The 21,190-nt window shown below is 38.9% G+C and overlaps 1 protein-coding gene across 1 annotated transcript; it reads right to left on the reverse strand.

The window, feature by feature from the left end:
* Positions 1–1,783: 1,783 nt before the first annotated feature.
* HPS3 (Hermansky-Pudlak syndrome 3) lies at positions 1,784–20,607 on the reverse strand. The gene is made up of 16 exons (XM_009583239.1): positions 20,121–20,607; positions 18,610–18,796; positions 16,030–16,115; positions 14,678–14,870; positions 14,338–14,419; positions 12,341–12,495; positions 10,831–10,939; positions 10,439–10,620; positions 9,912–10,089; positions 9,052–9,282; positions 7,103–7,288; positions 5,732–5,920; positions 5,089–5,196; positions 4,518–4,724; positions 3,097–3,187; positions 1,784–1,995 (listed from the first exon to the last, which is right to left on the reverse strand). Exons 1-16 carry the CDS (start codon positions 20,557–20,559, stop codon positions 1,868–1,870), a joined length of 2,751 nt encoding a protein of 916 aa, XP_009581534.1. The 5' UTR covers positions 20,560–20,607; the 3' UTR covers positions 1,784–1,867.
* Between the last annotated feature and the right edge of the window lie 583 nt (positions 20,608–21,190).

Genomic DNA, 21,190 nt, shown 5'->3' on the forward strand with positions numbered 1-21,190 from the left:
GTTATTGCTTGGAAAATAGGAATTTGGTTATCACTTTATCCATCGTATAATTGAACAGCTAACAAAATAGCTCTATTATTTCTGTTGAATTATTTTATAATTTTATCCAGTAACATCTTTCAAGATAGTGAATTTAAAAGATGCAATGGCTGAGGGATCATGGTTGCACACAATGTTTTTGTTTTTCTGTTATGAAAATAATTACAAGGCAGACAAAGTTATGCTGAAATAAGCCTGATGAAATTCAGACAATGAAGGGCAAAATTCGGTGACTACTATGCCCGAGAGCTTTGCTCTGATGGATCCTAAACAACTCCTGCAGTGGAATCATTTTGCTGTTAATTATGTAGTACAGACCTACGCAAATTAAGCATTTCTTGACAGACGGAACCAGCAGTATTAGTGCTTGACTGATGCTGGTCAAAAATGAAAGCAATAAAAGCAGGTATCATCGTGCCATCCAGTTGGTGTTTTAATAGCCCAACTCCACATATGTTAGACCTGTGTCAAAGAAGAGGGAAGGATGTATGGGACAGGCAGGCAACGCAAAATATTTGGGCTTTACAGCTACCGGAACAAAGGAAGTTGCTTCTCTGTAACAAGTCTAAATTGCTTTGGCTTTTTTTAAGGTAGATTCTACTGAAACCAGCGTAATCCCTACTAGTAAATTAGATCATTGATTTTGGCTGTGGTAAGAATGCTACATAGCTAAGTTAAACTATTTTTTTCTTTCTCTCTCTTTTTTTTTAAATATATTTTATTTGCAATGTAGATGATCTCTTCTGACTGACTTCCACAGGTTTAAGTAACATTACAGCTTCAGTGAAAATGGATTTGATAGAGTCAAGGTCAGCTAATTAGGCCTTTAGATGGTCAGGGGATCACGGAATCATTGTTTTATTTGTGGTAGATTCTCAAAAAACCAAATGCATTCATAAGAAGGTCATAAACATTGTGACATTTTATTATGACTGAATTCCAGTTGAAGGAACAGAAGGATGTTTTCTGCCCAAAAGAAAGACAAACGTCAGTACCTGAGACAATTACCAAAAAACCTAGATGAAGTAAGAGTTTTCAGTGGGATTTGTGACCTATACTTGTTTACTGACTGAGTACAACAGGAGAAGAAAGAAAACAAAAAACAGCAAGGAAGCGGTAGTCCGTATCTTCCACTCCCTTGGGAACACTTCCGTTTCTCTTTGATTTATGGCCTTTTTTTGTGAATTGCTAAATGAAAACATTTTCAGTTTCACACTTGCATGGGTATGTAATTAAGATGACAGAGCAGCTGACTGGTTTTGCCAGCTGGAATTCAAGGGAATGTCTGTGTTGCAAAATGAACTGAGTAGGGCCCAATTCCACCTGGAAGAGTAGGCACTTACTTTTACTCATACAATTAGACACATGCCTGAGCTTAAACTCCTCCCTAGGTCAGTGATCCAACTAACTTAGAATTAAGACTGACTCCCTGTTTTACTTTTAGTGAACATTGTATGTCTAATTGTACTGTACAGTCTGTATTTTCTAGCTGCTTTGGCTATAAGTTCACCCTCATTGAGAAGATGAGTGATCCTGCCTAACAGCTGAATAGCTATGTTTTTACCAGTCCAACCACCATTCAGTTCTACCTGGCAGGAATTCTGGTTTGCTGACCTTTGTCAGAGTGTAATAGTAGCTTCAAAACAGATGCTTCGCCTCAGACAACAGCTGTCATTCAATAGTTGTCATAAGGTTTCAACTGAGAAATAAGGTGATTTATGTGAGGTGAGTCCCACGGTACCTTATATGTAGTTCTATGTTTGTTTCATTTACTTTTTTTATTCCAGCACATTCTTTGTATTTGAGTGCATAGTAGACTTTCATTGCTTTAGATCAGCAGCTTCCTCTGGCTGCAGTGAAGAAGATGTGGCAGGAAAAATGCTGCAGTTCCATCCTCTGGTAGAAGACTGAGGAAATCCTTTAGTTCCAGTTCCATTGCAACAACTGATAAAGTTTCTGCTCAGAGCAGGGGAGAAAATCTTGTTTAGGTATTTTGGGTTTAGAACAAAGAAACAAAAAAACACTAACAATGTAATTACTAATTGAAGTCATCAAATTATCTAAATATTGCAACTGGAATGAAATTTGAGACACACCCATTTGGGAGCAAATACAAGTATAGGAAATCTCAAAAGTAAACTGAAATTATGTCTTAGATTAAAACCATACCTCTATCTTGACTCATCAGGTCTACATGTGGCACTAATGCTTATGGAAGTCTGATTTCGTACTTCACATGTTTTGTATCAAATGTAAAGGAAGCCCTAGAAATCTATACTAGTACCCTAACTCAGCACTATCTGTAAAATGGGATGTTCTGGAAGCAGCTTCTCAGACCAAGCCATTTAACATTATGTTCTTTTTCAAAAGAGCACTAGAAACTAGAAATTTATGATAAAGGATGGCAACCCATGCTGCACAATGCCACTCCATGATGCTGTTTTTCTGCCCTCAGGCATTACACTGGCATTTTTTTTTAAAAAATATGTGCTTTATTCAATCTTCTTATTCTGTGTAAACAAATACACTGGCCACTCAGGTATACACAATATTATTGACTTCCTACAAATATGTAACAATAGGACTACATCAACTACCAGGGTTGGTTTCTCCACTTCTAGTAGTAACACATTGTGGTTTTTTCAGTCTGACCTAATCGTCAATACACACTTAAACACCCACTGGGTTATCAACAGTAGCCTGTTAGCTGCCATTGCTTAGAACCATATCGTCACTTAGCCTAGGAAAAAAACCAATTACTATCTATTAGTTTTATTTAGTAATTTTTTTTAATGGTGTCTATTCTTGACCTATATAGAAACAATGATTCCCAAAATTTAACTGTTTTCAATACAAAATGAATGCCATTATTTTTATATGTTGCAGAATCCTGTGCTAATGATTAGAAAGCCTGCTGAGCTGTATTAGCTTTAACCATACAAAAAGGTCCCCTTTTCTTCCAAAGTATCACATCAGTAGCCCTTACCCTGAACAGTATTTAGAATGTCAGATGACGTACAAAGGCTTCTGGAGTTGAGTTGCAATCAATTGACTTACCTTTCAGTGATGAAATAAGAACAGGGCAATCATTTCCAGTGAGTCTGGTTCTCTTGCAAAGTTCAGGAAGCAGCTTGTTCCACCACACAGCCTAATCCACAAAAAAAAAACCACAGCAAAGTGTAATTAACAAGGACTGCAATTAAGAGTATGAAAGACCTGCTAAAAATACACTGAACTAAGCTCGAATGTGTACAAATACAGGTAGGATACGATGAAATCAATAATTAACTTATACAATGCTTTGAAATGCAGTGGTTTTTTGCACATCATGTATTTTCAATTTTCAGTGCAATCTTTTCAGACTCGAAAATGTTTACACAGTGCCCCCTAGTGCCTCTATAAATAAAAGTTTGTAAGAGAAAAATGTCACATAATTAGCAAGAACTGATGCAGTCAGAAAATTAAGGGTTTTCCCTCTAAGCAGCACAATGCAAAGTGGTGAATAGCATTACTGTAAGAACACTGCTCTGTCTCCTGACCTAATCTACTTCCAACAGCTGTAGTAGTGGATTATGTTTTGTGTATAATTTTGGTGGTAAGAATGGACAGGGGGAAGGGATTTCTTTCCTTCTTTTTTAAACGTGGCAACACTTTTCTTCCACCTGTGTTCAGATTCAGTACTGCAACCTCATATTCCACTCTATAACTAATGTGGAAACAATCAAAGAAACTATTTTCAGATCTGAATAAAAAGCACAAATCTGGGTTTGAACAGAGTTCTAGTACATTAATGTGGTAGAGGATCACCTCTGCTGACTCTGGCCAGCAAAACTGTGTACAATTAATTGAGTAGCTGTGATGGGCAATGCAAGTAAACTCCTGTACTCCTGGAACAAAATCAGTTCCAAAATTAAAACTGTATAGAGGCCTAAGGGGAAAATGGGACAAAGAACAATCTTTGCATTAGTGCACCAGTACCATTCTGATGTTATAAGGTCAGAAGATGTCACTGGAACACAGGAAGAACATATTTAAGTGTGATTTTATTTAAAGGACCATGATCTCTTACCAGTTAGCTTATCCCTAAAATTTCACATTATACAACACCGTCAAACAATTTAGAACACTGATCAGTGAGAAACTAGCTAGTTTTTCATTTATAGTGGAAAAAGAACATATTACTCTCCCTTCTCTGAGGCACTCTGCCATCTGAAAAGACTATGCTTTAAATTTACTAGAATGAATGCAAGGAGTCACAGAAGAAACTGGGGAAAAAAAAATATTCCATTAAAATTAGTGGTGACTGAGTTACGGAATTTAAATGGCAAGCAAAAGGTTCAAAGCAAGCTAAGCAATTTACTTTGTCTGAAAGCTGGGCTATTTGATCCATGCAGAGTCCATCTGTACACAAAAGCATTTTAGTTAGAAAAAAAAAGCAAAACAAAAAATATTGAACAACTTTAATGAAGGTAGCTCACCCGATTGTCATCTTTCAGCTCGTGCTGAGCGTATAATACAGCTGCATCAGGACACCTTTTGAGAAGCTGGTCAATGGCTTCCTCATACTTGCCTAGACGGGTATTGCAGAGAACATGGATGGTGAGGCCGACATTGCCAGCCTCTGTCAGAGGCTCCAAGACAGGGAGAGCTGAAGCTATATTGATTGACTGACTACATAAAAGAGACTGAAGACAAGAAGAAAAAGTGTCATTTGGATTTAAGACAAACTTTGCAAAAACAGGCTAACCATAACCTTAGAACAGAAGCCCTTACTTATCGGAATAATTCTGAAATACTACTTCCTTTAATAAATGTTACTGAAAACTGAGAAAGCAAGTTTAGAGTGGACTGCAAATGTAAATATCATTATTAACAACACATCTCTTCAGTGTTTTTTTTCTTCCATCATTTCAATGGGCCTTTTAGTTCAACTTCGATAACCTGGAGGGGAAGGAGGAGGAGAGTCCGCTAGAGAAAGTTGTTCATACATACATGAACATTTGCAGAATGGATCTAAGCTGTTAACAGTAAGATTTAAGGGTTTCATACCTGTAGTTTTGAGATATCTTCACAGTAATCTTTATCAGATGGAGATCCCACTGACATTATGGAAGTTACCCATGGGAAAATCAACCCAAAATGATTACAGGAGTTTATCTATACAAGAAAGAAACAAGTTGCAATAAAAGAAGTATTTCTGTTAGTGACACTTCCATGTGAAACCCACCACAAGTGAAGAAAATTTTACTCTCAAATAGCATAAGTTAGAACAGCAGCTACTCTTTCTTCTGGTTCATACAATTTAGTAATAAATAAACTGGAAATTTCTATTTAATTCTGTATTTCAGATTTCCCATTCAGAATCCTTTAAAATTCATCATTCACACATTTTTTCTCATTTAATCAGCTTTGTAAAACTACAAACACTCCACCTGACAAAATTGTTTCATTTTAGCCCTTATTTCTGTACAGAGCTGAGATTCCTGTTGGAAGTATATTTGCAAATGTCCCCAAAGAGTAGGACTCCCCAAGCCAGCAATACCTACTTGGTAACTGCACACTACTTTATTTGCTTTCAGACTTGCTTCTTTTAAGAGATAAACTGTCCAGAATTAAAATACTAAGGACAGTACTTGGATAGATTTTGCAGGGACAACGCAGTCATAAAACTTCCTCTGAGTGGTATACTTACCAGATCCTCTGTTGTTTTCAATGGCTTAGTCTCAGGAATTTGCTTCTTTGATATTCTCCAAACATACTGAGAAGTAACCCTCAGTAAAAGCTCCTGAACTATTTCTTCCTGAGAGCACACTACAAGAAGAGCTTCCCAGAAATCCACCAAGAGCTGAGGAATAGTGTTTTCACTGTCACTACACAACATCTAGGAACAAAAACATTAGAAGACAGCAAGTTAGCACAGACTAGGGTAATTATTAGTAACAGAAGTTAGAAGAGATAGGAAGAACAGTTTTTTACTAGAAGCAGAATTTTGGTTCCTTTTTTTTTTTTTATGTATTTCTACTGAATGTGATTCTACATAATACAGTGCTAGGCAAAGTAAAAAACTCATGGAATGATTTTAAGGTAATCAATTCTAAATGATAGATTTGATTTCTTCTTCAAGATTTACTCCACTGCCAGAAATGTCAGGACACTGTCAGCAAGTATTTACAGACTGCTAATTTGGAGGATTTTATATATGCCAATAGCCAAGTAGGTGTCTTCAAAAGAAGAATCTACAGGCCATGATAAGAGATGCTATGTAGCTCAGTTGGGTATAATGGTAGGACCCACAAGGGAGATGCTTTAAGATCTGGTGTGTCAGCGAAAAGGACTTTTACTTGGTTTCCAACTGGTTTTAAACACCACCACTTGTTCTCATTTGAGTTTCATGACTTGGTATTTCTGATACAGGTCTTTCACAGTAACAGATATAAGACTGCAACATACCTACATTAAAGAATACACGGTTTTAATCCAAACAATGTTATTCATTGTAGAGAAAAGAAAAAAATGTTTGTCTATTCCCAATCTAAATAAAGAAAACTTCTGTGACACCAGAAAAACTATTCTATTTATCCTTCTTCTCATAAACTGCAGAGACCCACCCTTCTTCAGAAATTTATACAGAACATCAGAACATTATATACCTTCATATTTAAGTCTGATTCTTTAGAAGTATGTTTCAATCCTAATGATTTCTTCAAAAGGAGCTTACGGAAGTGATTTATCTAAATTCTGTTAAATTTCAGTAGCCTTAGGAAGCCCAATTACTAGGAAGCCATTGAAAGATCTCTGAGATCAGGGTATTCTCCATTCAAATGACAGGGTCAAAACAAAGAACTTAATGGATTTTTTTTTTTTTGCTTGATTTAACCAGTATTTCTTTCCAGAAGGTCCAGTTTCTGACTCTGTAGTCATCTATCATGACTGGAATATATCCAACCCTTATCTCCCTCTTTCTGAAGAAATGCTGAAATGTGAGTGAAGGAGAAACCGAGGCTGCTCTGCTTACCCATAACAACACGAGAAAAATAGAAGCAAAAAATTATCACAGGCCAACCTTGAAAAAGGTATCTGCTTCTTCCAGTTCAATTTTACTGTTCTCATGTAAAGCCACAGTGGCAGCCACCAGTAAACCAGGTTGCATCTCCTTCAGGTGAACAGCAAACTCAGTTGGAATAGCAATTCCTTCCTTACGCTGTCTCAACAGTTTTGGTTGCCCAATGAAGCCACAAGCCAGTATTGTCTACAAATATAGTCAGATATAAATCAGGTAAAGAATTCAGTGCATGTATGATTCAACTCAGCAAACTCAGTATTTCCTCAGGCAGTGAAGTTTAGACAGATGAAATGAAAGAAAGTCAGGGGAAGGAAATAAATCCTTTCTATATTTTATAGAATAGCTCTTCAGAGACCGAGCTCCAAACCATGTGCCGGAGCAGTGACTCCTGAGCAATAAGCCATTTGCCTGAACATTCAAAGTAACATTCTGTTGAAATCTGGAGTTACTGCGCACATAAGAAAGATAGATCTCACCATGAAATCCTAGACATTCAATACACACTGTGTTTTGAAAAATCACTGGCTGAAATTTCAATAGACTACTTTGCTAAATTTCAGTAGTCTACTTTGCTGAAGTATGATTTTTATTTTGAAAATACCCCTGTAACAATGATCAAAATGTGCTGCACTATGTTCAACAGTAAGTTGTTTCTGGATATCTGAGTGCTTTTGAAGGTAAGCATGACAAGATACTATTGCTGCTTTAAAGACAGTGGGGAAATGATGCCTAAGCAGATTAAATGAATTACACAGGAAATACAAGGCAGACCTAGGAGGAAAATTCGTATTTCATCCCGCTATGCATACACACATTCTTTCCTTTCTTTATCTTTCTGAAAGTGTTTTTCTACTTTACAACAAAATGCTTTTTAAAGGTGAGGTGCAATAGAACATCTTTAATAGGTCAGATTAAAAAGGGGGGGGGGGGGGGGGGGGGGACACCAAACCCCACCAACACCCAAACCCCAGCCACCTTTTTCTCTAAATAACATCCCTGCAGTGGAATGTGTATCTTTGCTCACAACATGGCAATTTCACTCGATCGTGCTGCAAATGGTTAGAAAGCAGGTGGTGCTGAGTATCATTGCTGAAACAGCTCTCCACAGTTCCTACCTTGCAATTCAAAAACTGCTAACTTTGAAAGCTCTACCGAAGCACAATATCTAACTTTGGAAGAGCTATCAGTTTATTTTAAAAGTTTTTAGACCTCCAATATCTCACTCTCAGAAAGAGTCTGTATTTCAAGCTCTGTCACCTTTGAATATTCAACAGTCCTGATCAATCAATCTTAACAAGAAGCAATGTACAGTCTAAAACCACATGTGAACATCTATGGCAGAGACTGCTTCACTAACATTTTTCCCCCATTGATGTGGAATTCTTACTTTGATAGCACTGAAGTAGGTTCCGATCTGATCTCAATAAGGGTTAAGTGCTTTGATTCCACATAAGAAAGATGGGAAATTGTATACAGAAACTTTAGTTTGTGTGCACCATAGACATGCTACTTCAAGAGCAATTTTATAAGGGCCGTTTGCATACAGATGGTGTTTTCATGGGCATATCGCATATTAATTACAGGTGGAGGGGTGCAAAAATGCTATACAACCCTGCCATACTGCTGAAGACCACTGGCTCTGCAGAGCTTGTTACACCCCAGTAAACAGCATTTAATTTATCAAGAATTAACAGCTTCAAAACTTTTGCTTATTTGGTAAGGCTTTGCCAAGATAAGACTACCCTACCTGCAGCGTAAACAGTACAGTCCCAGTGTATGCCAGCCCTTGACTCTACTGTTACTGCAGACATTCAGTGGAGCCTATACAGCATATCAGGAGGAAACGGAGTGACCTGAAGTTTCTTTTACTGTAAAATACAACTACAAGCCAAACCTACTGATTTGGGCTTTGCAAAGCGTGAACAGCTCATGCTTTCAGCATACTTTACCTCCTTATAGGAGTCCATCTCATGTTCATACATCATCAGGTCTTCCATTTTCAGAGCCATGAAAGCCTTAGTAAGTGTCAGGAGCACTGATGGCATCATCTTTTCTACTTTCTGAAGATACTTCACAGCTGTCAAAGGACATACGTTTCTCATGCAGGGGCTGCAGAGGATATGAGGCAGCTGCGCAGGGTCAGCAAGATAGAATATTTGGAGAACTTTATTTGCTGATTCCTATTAAAATAAAAGCCATTTGACAGTTTAGACCTTTCCAGATATACAGTCTTCTATGGCACGTAAAAGTATTGCATTTTTTGGGGTTTTTTTTCTTTTATTAGACAGACAAGTACAGCTTAGCTATCAAATCACAGTGCCTTTCCTGCCTCTTTCCTCCTTACTGGTAAAAGTAAAGGATCTCTAACCAACAGTGATTCAACCCATATTCTGGCGTGCTAGGAGAACACCCACCACCACAGTGCATTCGTTTTACCAACCTGTACAATTTGGCAATGTTCAAAGAAACAGTTTGTTTTGTTACAAAAATGGGAGATGAAAGAAATTTGAGGCAGGGCTGTCCTAAAACGGAAGTGTCTCTGCGTGCAAGTGGGAACCAGATCATTAGCAACATGCATCATGATAGCCAAACCCATAATATGTTGCTTGAAAGCAGCCCAAAGTATCACAGGTGCTGCCTGCTATTTTGTCAACAAAAATGGGAAAATAAAAACCATGTGAAAAAGAACCACCGTAAAACTAAATAAGCAGCTCAGCATTTTCAAAGGGAATTTAATTAAAATTTGATACACAGTTCTTAAAACCATAACTAAATCAATAAATTAAGGAAAAAAAACCCTTGTTTCTACCTTACTTAATTCTTCATTTAAGTCTTCATTAAGAGAGTGAGTTAAGTAAAATATAAATCCTCTCTCATATGTCTGTATTTCATCACCTTCTGAAACTAGTCTCTTTAAAACTTCAGTCATGGATAAACCTGACATTCTGTAGTATGGCAAAGCAAGGTGGTAATCCTTTGTGTCAAACCTGAAGGCAACAGAGAGGAAGGGAAAAAAGAACAAAACAACTAAGGGCAACACTTTTGCCATCACTGTTTGTAAGAACTACAATAATATATCAAACAAAGTTGCAGACACACCAGCATCTGCAAACACATAGCTCATATTTAACATAATGTTGTATTCTGTGTTCAGTGACAATAAAGACAACCAGATACTGAAGAGATGACTAGATTAAGCTGTTTTCATAGAACGTAAAGATTTATATTATATATGCAATACTAACGTAAAACAGCAAAGAATGATGGATTTTCGTTTTCAGGTTATGTTATTGGAAACAAAAGCTCACCTGTATCATTTTGACATCGAAAACATACCTGCTGTAGCAGTCTCCTAAGGCAGCACAACTTTCTCTGAATGCTCTTAGAAGTTCTTCTTTCTCATCTGATTTAAGGAAACTAGGGTCCATTATAGCTGCCCTGACCAGTAAGTGAGCCTCACTTAGAAGATGGATGCAGCTCTCAGTTTTTACATTTTCGTAAGTTCTACTATAATCTACCTAGAACAGACACAGGATATACTTAGGCTGCTGGCAAAAATGAAGAATATACAGGAACAATTCTAATGATGGCAGCAGCCATTTGAAATAGGATTATGGGCTATTCATGAGAAATACATTACGTTACATTCAGCAATGACATCCATCAGAGAGTAATTAACAGTACTTATTTTTAATCACCAAACAACAAAAGCAGGAGTTGGGCAATACCATTTCTCTGTAAAGCTGAATGGTTGAAACAGTGTTTATAATATATAAATTCCAACCAGGCTCTGACTCAGAATTTGTTCTGGATTTGATGCTGTCAGCCTTTCTGGAACTAGAAAGAAAGAAAAGAGTTGAGTTGTCAGTGTCCAAACAAACACTATGCAGCCAAAAAACCTCCATTCACTTGATAATTTAAATGCATAAATAGCTATGTTTGCAGGCTAGTAAATGCTTGAGAGTTAAGTTGTGAATTTAAGTCATAATGGCTAATAACGAAATGGGGATAGGCATGTTCATACATCAGGAACATCATCAAAACTATCTACTACATCTTCTCCCAGGCTTAACACCAGGTAGTATCAGATACTTACATGAAGTTAAGTAATTCAAATTAGCTAAGATGCTTGCTTACTTTCTGTAAGGACTTACTGCACATTTGCCCCTGCACTATTAAAGAGCCAAGACATGGCGTAAAAAAATATTTGAACGCTTTTACTCTAACACATTCCCTAGGTCTGTAACGTTAAAACACTGTAGGAAAACAGAGACTCTTTTTGTTCTGGTTTTTTTGGGTTTGGTTTTAACTGTTCTGGGCTATTTACATCTATTTTCAAATGATGGTGTTAAGTAGACTAGTATTTGTTCTTTACAGAAGGCAAAAAGTGTATCTTCCTCAAACGCCAACTATAACCTTTGAAACAACACAGTTGCCAGAAGAAACTGTGCTTTATACACAGAAAACTACAGTATTTTGAATTACTATTCTCCTTGATGGGCTTATCCTCATCTTCTCCTGAATAATGTCTGTTCTAGGCTTTAAGAAATACTGGTTCAAATAACTCTTCAATCAACTACAGCTGTCCCACTTTTGTTAATGAACTTGAGCTGACTTTAATAAATGTGATTTCTGTATAGCTGTGTTAGAATAGCTGTTTAGCTGTTTTATGAAAAGCCCTCAAAAAAGAATGGGAATAGCAGTTCTCACAGAAATAGATAAAAAGTCACAAATGCCTCTGGCTACATACATGCTACAAGAGTATCTTGAGCCAAAGTATGATCCTTCTTTTGTTGTGGATTACTATAGTGATGTTCATAACTTTTCTTGGAAAGAACTCTCAGCCAAATTTCCATTTTGTGCTACAACATTTTGTTAGCCTGTAGCTTCGGTACTCCCACATATTTTTGCTTCTCAAGATAAGTATCTTTCCTTCTCAGTAGCAGATACGTTCTTAGTAATCTTATTTTAACATCACTTAGGAAAGTTAAGTTTTTTACAATCTTGAGTAACTTACTTTGTTTTTTTTAAGCATTTGTGACCCTACCGTCATTTCTTCTATGTCAGTTAATACAGCAGAATTGAGAAAAATAAATGCTTGATTTCTGTTCTTATGCACTAACTAGGGAATTATTTCCAGTTTTTCCAGAGGAACCTCTCTTCAACTCCAATACCCACAAATTCAACACTGTACACAGAGCTATAAATACCATCTCCCCAAAGGACACAAATCCTTACAGCAACCTTCTTGTAGGCTTTCTTCTTTCAGTAATATCTTCCGTGTCCGCCTTAGTCAAAAGAATTATATGGTTTTTGAAATGACAGATAGCTCTTGGTCCTATAAAAAGCTGCATTCTTAATGTGCAGACATCCAGTGCAACAGGTGGACAAGCCTATAAAAGAAAGTGATTGTTTTATAATTTCAGTTAGTAGGTACTTTGAGCCTTTAAATTAAAAAAAAAAAAAAAAAAAGAAAAAAATGTAACCTTTGTCCAATGATCTGACACTAAAACTATTCACTGGCTTTCCTAACTTTGAGTGCTTCACTTAAGCAAGAATAAAAATACTCATAAAACTATGACATACATCAATTTAAAAATGGGTAAAAAAAAACTATTTCACTCTTCAAAGCAACTACACAGTTTTAGCTGCGTGTCCCAAAATAACTAAGCCTGAGGGAGATGCCTAACATGGAAAACTTAATCCCAAATAGTTTGAATTTGGCCAAGTTGTAAAAGATTGCCTGACATGGTTATAAAAGTCTTGATATCAGTTGCTTATAGAAAGCATATAGAAGTATTATATTCGCTTGCCTATTGTTACATTACATACCCACTATTACATCCCTGATTTGTTCAATATGCACCTTTCAGGTAAAACTTACCATATCATCTATACTGGACTAAAAATGGAAGAATTGAACCTCATTTGCCCAGAAATATTCTAAATTTACAGCTTTAAGAAGATAAAATACCATATTTACAAATTAACATATACAGTGAAGCAAGGCAACACAGCATCATCTGTGTACCCTGCTTTTTGAAGAAACCTAAAAATTTCTTGTAAAGAAGCAGAGGGCTGCAGTAGTGACCAGGAGGCTCTGAACTGCCCTGGGCTAGTCAGAAGCAGAACCAGCCAGCTCTGAAACTGATGTAAAAAGCCTGCAGGAAAAATAATAATAATAACCATCATCATGCTCACACTTCAAACTCCACACTGGGGCAGGAACACCCCTGAGGGAACATAGCCTGTGGGCAACCCACAGCAGAGCAGGGACACCCCAGAGTGACTGCAGCCCATGGACAGCCCATGCCAGAGTGGGTCTGCAGCCTGTGGAGGGCAAGCTGCAGTATGGACATCCATGAGGGACTGCAGACTACCATTATATGCACACCTCCTTAAACCTCCTCTTGAGGCAGGAGGCAGCCTGTTGCCTGACTGGAGGAACTGTGATGGACTGGATGTAACCCACAGTGAAAACACAGAAAATGCAGACTGGAGAAGGGACAGGACAGATTGTGTTTCTATCCTTTACTTCAGTACCTCTATGGAAAGCAGAGAATACGTTATTGGCTCTTGAAAATTCTATACTACTTCTACTGTCCTATGGTTTCTTTATGTCTGCTGTCTACATGCTCAAAAGAAATCCTTAAATGCTAACTTGAAATACACTGCCATCTATCTTTCCTGGTATTTTTATTAACATGTATCCCAATCTTTACAATTCAATCGATTTTTACGGATAAGCAATTTAAGGAAGGGGAAAAGCCTAGACCTCCAAGGATCAAAAGCCGCCCTCCTAAAAAAACATGCACTAAGTATCTGGTAGCAGACTTGTTCAAGTGTCTGCACTCCTCTTACAAAAACTGGTTTTTCAAGGACACCTGAGAGAGAGAAACATCATCAGCTGCAATAAGGGAGAACTCTACACCCTTCATGCAGATTTACACAGGAAAGCATGGAATTTAGTTTAAAATGCAACTGATTTTATAGCTTCTGATATTTTTGAAAACATTCGGCTAATGGTCTAGAATCTTAAATGGCAATAATAGAGTGTTTCATTGAGACATTTGTAGACCTTTAAAATACAATATGCCATAGACTGAAGTAAAAATTAATTTTGGATGTTTATTGGTTCAGCCAATAGAAACTAACAGGATTTCAGAAGGAAACATAAGGAAACTAAGTGCCATTCTACTACCCCCATTCTTCTAGCGCGATAACGAGAAGTGCACCTTCACGGTCGTATCAATATATGGATCCTCATCACGAGCTGCTGCTGCACTGCACCGCACTGTGAAACACTGCAGGTTCCCACTAGAGGGAAAGAAGAAACCACAACGATAAAGGAAAAAAATGAAGACTTGCAAAAATCAAGTAGCCAAGACTACAGAGAATCAGATCTTTTTCCTTTGCAGAAATGGGCCTAAGGAGGAGGAGGGCATGGTGCACTACCTGCAGCCTACCCAGAGAGTTCCAGGAGGCTATGGAGGATCATATCGGGGCAGGGAGGGGGGGAAGGCAGCAGCATAGAGAAACGTAGTAATACTATCAGCAAAATCATAAATGTAGTACCTTGTAATGACGTGCAGGAACTGTGGAGTGAGAACTGCCTGCTCTGACTTCTCTGAATATTGGTAAGTAGAAATCAGTTCTACTAACTTCCCAACAGAGTAGAGATATCCAACGTGAGGTAAAGAGAAAAAGCAAAAGAGATTCAGTAGTTCTCTCTTGTTCTCAGTTTCCTCATGGGCTGCCACAGAACTTCCTAGATATAACAATAAGAAAGACATTTTATATACCTCATAAATCAAAACCTGGCAATTCCTTTGCAAGGCTGATGCCTAAAAGATACTATCAAACCTGCCCAGGTTGCAGACTGGTTTTGTTAGTAGCTAGTGAAGAGAAAAAGAACTATATGAAGATGAGTGTACAGGTCGGATCAGTGCACAGGTCAAACACACAAAAGTGCGGAGGTACCACCAAGTGAAGAAATTCTATAGATGTAACAGCATCTGAGAGTCCTGGCAGATTCATCACAACTAAGCACCCATGGATTGAATGATCAGCCTGATCTTAGACAACTACCTGTGAGCTGGGATGAATGCTCATCCAGAGTCGCAGCTGCAGCGCACCAAAATAAAGGTCCTCACTTAAGGGAAAGAAAGGCTGGGCATGGCAGAATTTGTTTATAAGGCCACCTTGGCAGGTAAAGGCTGTGTTCAGATTCTACAGACCCTCTTGTCCAAGACTGTAAATCACAAGACAACGTAAGATAGCTGGAGTTAAATGGCAAGTAGCTCCTTCTCTTGAGTCAGCTGCAACTTAAATGAGGCTTTGCTACTTAGCATACAGACAACAACTACAAACTGGGTGAGCAGTCAGTAAAGCTGATTGATAACATACAGCATTAAATTTTTCCATGGGTCTGTTGGGGCTTGAGCTAGTGTGTATTAGTGACCCCCTAAAATCTGCATTCATCCCTTGCAATTTTAATTAAATCCTGGCAGAAAGGTTACCTGTATCTTAACGATTATTAAGGTTTACTACTATGATTTCCACTGTTGACTACTGAGAGGCAGCCCAGTACCTTATAACACTGAGGATAATTTTATTAATGCAATGTAAAGAGTGACTGTTTTGTGATGTAAAATTAATCAGTGGAGAACCGATAAAAGCTGATTTAGTCTTCCTCTTTTGGTGTGGTGAATTGATATTTTAGTTCAAGGTTTATGCAGAACTTGGAGAAACTTCAAGACTATTTGTTAGTAGAAGCTCAGTTTAAATCGTTGAAAAGGGAAGAAAGACCTTAATTTAAAAACAAATCATACAGAAACAGTGTACAAAACAGAATATACAAAGAAGCTCCTTCCTTTCCCTCGTCTCCTGTGACACAGGCCATAACGCATCCGTGCATATCCATATACCTGTCTGGTACACAGGAAGCAGTTGAACAGAGTGCAACTTTGTCTCTTCACAAAACCCAAAAGGCGACTGGTCGGGTGTAAAACGTCTAGAGAAAAAAATCCAAAACAACCACATGGGACCTCAGTGAGAAATTATTATGAGCTATTTTGGACAAGTAAGCAGCGCTAGCTGTAATAGGCCTAGCTGATGTTTTAATATTCAACAACAATGTGCACTCCCACTACTAATGTAATTAGCATGGCACTGCCAAGAAGCATGTGGCACAGCTACAGACAACTATCTTGAGTTCTTGCAACCAAAAATCCTCTTTCTTTGCTTGTCCACAAAACGTGTGTCGAAGTTTGGGATCACTGGAAGACATGTTGCAATTGATTTGAACCTCAATTTAACCTTTTTTCTTCCCCCCTCTTTATTCAACTGAGCTATAGATAACATGGTTCCATCTCCAGTCCTACTTTTCTTTCCTATTATGTGTCATCCTTTTTCCTGCTTTGCTTTGGAATTCACTGCTGGACTGTGACACCAATTCTTCCCCAGTTTTGGATAAAAGTTTAATTGCTTTGATCACTAACAAAATAAAAAGTATAGTTTCTTAGTGCTTAAGATACTTGGTAAACTCCCTTTGCTAGCTGGAGAAAGGGAGAATTTTTTTTTTTTTTAGAGGTACTCAAATAAGCATCAGTTCAGTATTCAAGTAAGTATCACTTCAGCTGGAGTTGATGAAAGCTGCAGAATAAATAAACAGAAGGCAGTACCTTGATTAAGGTCACACAGATAGAACCACTGATCAGTCTCCTGTGTAATCTTTTAAAGTAGGCTTTTCTAAACAATAACAGAATTTGACACAAGCTGCTTCAGAATAAGGTATGTAAAACTTGGTTTTGCCGGTTCAGCCGGGAAGTATAAAAACTGTGGGTGGTCAGACACTGGAACAGGTTGCCCAGATAGGTTGTGGAGCCTCTGTCTTCAGAGGTTGTGGAGATACTCAAAACCTGACTAGACAGGGTCCTGGAAAACCTGTTCTAGCTGACCCTGCTTGAGAAGGGAGGGAATGGGGTATTGGACTAGATGGTCTCAGGAGGCCCCTTCCAACCTAAATGAGGAAACACCATCCCTTCCGATACATCACAAGAGAAGCTGCCACGCATGCTCTTCACAGCACACAAAGATGCATGATGAAAGCAGACATTAAACATCACTAGATCTGCAAAACCACCAAAGTTCTATTCTAGTTTAATTGTTACAACTGTCACATTCCCCAAACAAAATGAAACTTAGGATTTGCAAGGCCAAACGTTGTCCAACTGTGAGACCAGCAGGTTCATGGTACGCTGGGTGAAGAACCAGCAGGACGGCAGAGCTCAAAGCTCAAAGGGTTGTAGTGAATGGGGCTACATCTGGCTGGCAACTGGTCACCAGCAGCGTTCCTCAGGGCTCAATCCTAGGGCCAGTGTTGTTCAATATTTTGATCAATCATCTGGATGCAGGAGTTGAATGCACCATCAGCAAGTTTGCTGACGATACCAAACTGGGAGGTGCTGTTAACTCTCTTGAAGGACAAGAGGCGTTGCAGAGGGATCTAGATAGACTGGGGCATTGGGCAATTATGAACAGCATGAAATGGAACAAGTCCAAGTGCCAGATTCTGCACTTAGGACGGAGTAATGCCAGGCACAAGTCTAAACTGGGAGAGGAGTGGCTGGACAGCAGCCCTGCAAAAAGGGACCTGGGGTGCTGGTCGGCAGCAGGCTCAACAGGAGCTAGCAGTGTGCCTTGGCATCCGAGAGGGCAAACCACACCCTGGGGTGCATCAAATACAGCACGACCAGCCGGTCAAGAGAGAGGATTGTCCTGCTGTATTTAGCATTGGTGTGGCCTCACCTGGAGCACTGTGTGCAGTTCTGGGCCCCACCATTTGACAAGGATGTTAAAGTACTTGAATGCATTCAGAGGAGGGCAACCAAGCTGGTGACAGGGCTGGAAGGCATGTCCTATGAGGAGCGGCTGAGGACTCTGGGTTCATCTAGTTCAGAGAGAAGGAGGCTGAGGGGCAACCTCATTGCTCTCTGCAGCTTCCTGAGGAGGGGACGTGGAGAGGGAGGTGCTGAGCTCTTCTCCCTGGGATCCAGGGACAGGACGCCTGGGGATGGCTCAAAGCTGCATCCATCAGGGGAGGTTCAGACTGGACATTAAGAAACTTTTCTTTACCAAGAGGGTGGTCAAACACTGGAACAGGTTGCCGGGAGAGGTGGTCGATGCCCCATGCCTGTCAGTGTTTAAGAGCATTTGGACAGTGTCCTTAATACCATGCTTTAACTTTTGGTCAGCCCTGAAGTGGTCAGGCAGTTGGACTAGATGACTGTTGCAGGTCCTTTCCAACTGAAATACTCTACTCTATTAAAAAATGGGCTTTCTTTGGTATCACGTTATTTCCTCAGTGCAAAAAAAAAAAAACCACCCTTATAAAACCCCCAGAAATCAAAATACCAGGATTTTTCTTTCAGTAAGACACGAGCCACAGCTCATTTTGGTTTCCTGTAGTAAATTAACCCATAAAAGGGAAAATACATTTGTAATACCTAAAAAGCAGATACTGCACTTGGAAGCGTTTTGTGTCTTCTGTAGGTAACTCTGTGGATTCCAGTGTGATCGGTATCTCACATAGCTTACTTTCTTCCCCAAGCAGTTCCACTGGCTTCTGACATATGATGAACTCATCTAATTCAAGCTGCAAAGTATGTGTTGAAGGGCCTTCATCTTTTACACCTTAACAATTAAAATTTATATATTGTTCAAATAATATTAATTGTTCAAACCATACCATTTAGCAACAAGAAAATGATATGACACAATCAATTAAATACTCCAGTTACAGCTACCTAGCTAGCATTGGCTTCCTCAAAACATGAGATTTTGAAAACAGCTATGCTAGGAGATGAGAACAATCCTTCATTTAAGCCTCAACAGTCTGAATATTTAAGAGTCAAGATTTCTGAAAGAACAAGTAAACTGTGCATTATAAGGCAAGCCCAAGGCAACCTGTGCTGCAAATGGCTGGCCATCAAAAAACGTCATTTGGTTGGAGAGGTTTTAAGAAGGAAAAGGCAGCTATGATAGAAAGTTGCGTTATCTTAAATTCACTTAAGTTCTGGAAAGCAAATCCTAACAGCACACAGAAAGTAATTTGAACTCTTCTATTTAGTTTTTAGTAATAAAAACAACTAGGGGCAGGATGCCATTATCTGAGTTAAGATTCATCTTCAGCCAGTGAAGAACATTTCAGTTTATATTTTCCCTATCTGACAAGTCTTATTTACCTTTAAATTTTTTCTAGGTACAGTTTCCTTTTCTAAAAGACCATCCTTTTTTGGTTTAAGTTTCTTTCAACTATAAATGAAGGATTTTTCTAAGGTTTGTTGGTGTTCATCTGATACTTTTGGAAAGGTAGGAATTGATTACATATGGATTGATTTCTTGCAATACACGGGAATGAAACCTACTGAGTAAATCTATTTCTGGGATTTCTGGGATTCTGAGGCAAGCCCCTGAATAAGACAAAGGACTGAAAAAGGAGAATTTGCTGTTTATGCAGGTTCTGAGCCTACTATCAGTTACAAAAGTGCATATGCATCACTACAGAAGGCATTCTTACATGTGTTAAGCCAGTATGCATGGTCCATTTCAAAGTTCATGAGATGCTTCTTCCATTTGGCCTCCCACTTGTCACTTAGAAGAGATAGTCTTTTGGGTAGTGACACTGATAGAATAATTCTTCTGAACACAGCACACTGAACTACTACCGCTTTGATCGGGCCCATGGTGGCACCCCAAAACAGGGACCTAATTCTAAGTTTGTAGAGCCTGCACTATCCTGAAAGTGTCTGCAGAATGATGGCATACTTGTTTTAAGTGTTCCCTCCAATTGCAGGTGGTACAACTTTTCATGCACTACAATATTCAGCTGACAGTCCTAAGATGATCTGGAAATATTTTCTGAAGGGCAATGACCTTGTTTGCGCCTACTTTGAGAATAACAGGAATCAGTTAGCAGATTCTTGGAAATAAAAAAAAAATTAATTTCTGTACTTACCTCCATCTGCAGGCTTTTCTAGTGTACTAACTGTATGTGCACGTTGCTCTGTCCTGTCTGCACTTTGCTGGACCAGTTCCAGTTTTAGGATCAGAACATCCAGCTCTGTTGTTATGGCTATATGTCTGGCACAAAACGCAACTTCAGCATGAATGAAGTTATCAATGTGTAAAATTAAGGAGCGTTCAAAGTCTAACACAGTCAAATTCTGCTTTATGACCAGATATTTCAAACAGAACATGACCAGTTTATTTTTGCAGCCCACAAGAAGATCTCCATTTACAGGACAACATGAAATGCACAGCGGAGGATCTGAAAGTGGCATTTCCACAATTGACATCTGTTCTTTTAAGGTTTCACTGTATGACTCTTCCACCTTGTGACCAACCATCCGAACACAAACACGAGAACTCCCTGCAGACATGCATCTCCAGTTCATATACGCTCTAAGGAAAGTTGCTTTGCTTTTTTCTTCAATTGTCACCAGATAGTCTCCTTAAAAGAAAGCAGCGGTACTGATATATCATTAAAAAAATAGATGACACAGTTTTTGAGCTCTTTACCTGCTGTATACATTACAAAGAACATCTTAAATTCTCAACTCTTACATAAAATTCCAAAACCAGTTTTCACCAATTTTTCACTAATGAGATCCAAAGTGCAAGTTTCTTTGCTGGATGGAACACACTTCACACACCTTCAAAAAAAAAGACTTACAGATCTAGGTCCAGACTAACTCCTACGTGAATCCACTTTATAAGTTGTGATTGCAGACAAGGTGTTTTCTCACTGCCAGAATATCCGTTAACGAGAAAATGTTTTGTTCTCTAACGATCAGGGAAAGCCACACTCATAGAGAGCTGCGGGATCGGCTGGAGTGACCACCCGCCCCGTGCTCTGAAATAAAAAAAAAAAGCAAGGGCAGGAGCACAGACTCCAACCGGGGCGGGGCAAGACTTCAAAAAAAGCGATGTGCTGGCCCCGCACTCCCTACTGGCCCGGGCACTTCCAGCCCCTCGCACAGCGCTCAGGCCAGTCCGTGCCTCGGCGAGCGCCGGCCCGGTGCTTCC

Source organism: Fulmarus glacialis, unplaced genomic scaffold (genome assembly GCF_000690835.1).
Source record: "Fulmarus glacialis isolate BGI_N327 unplaced genomic scaffold, ASM69083v1 scaffold15980, whole genome shotgun sequence".
Taxonomy (NCBI): Eukaryota; Metazoa; Chordata; class Aves; order Procellariiformes; family Procellariidae; genus Fulmarus; species Fulmarus glacialis.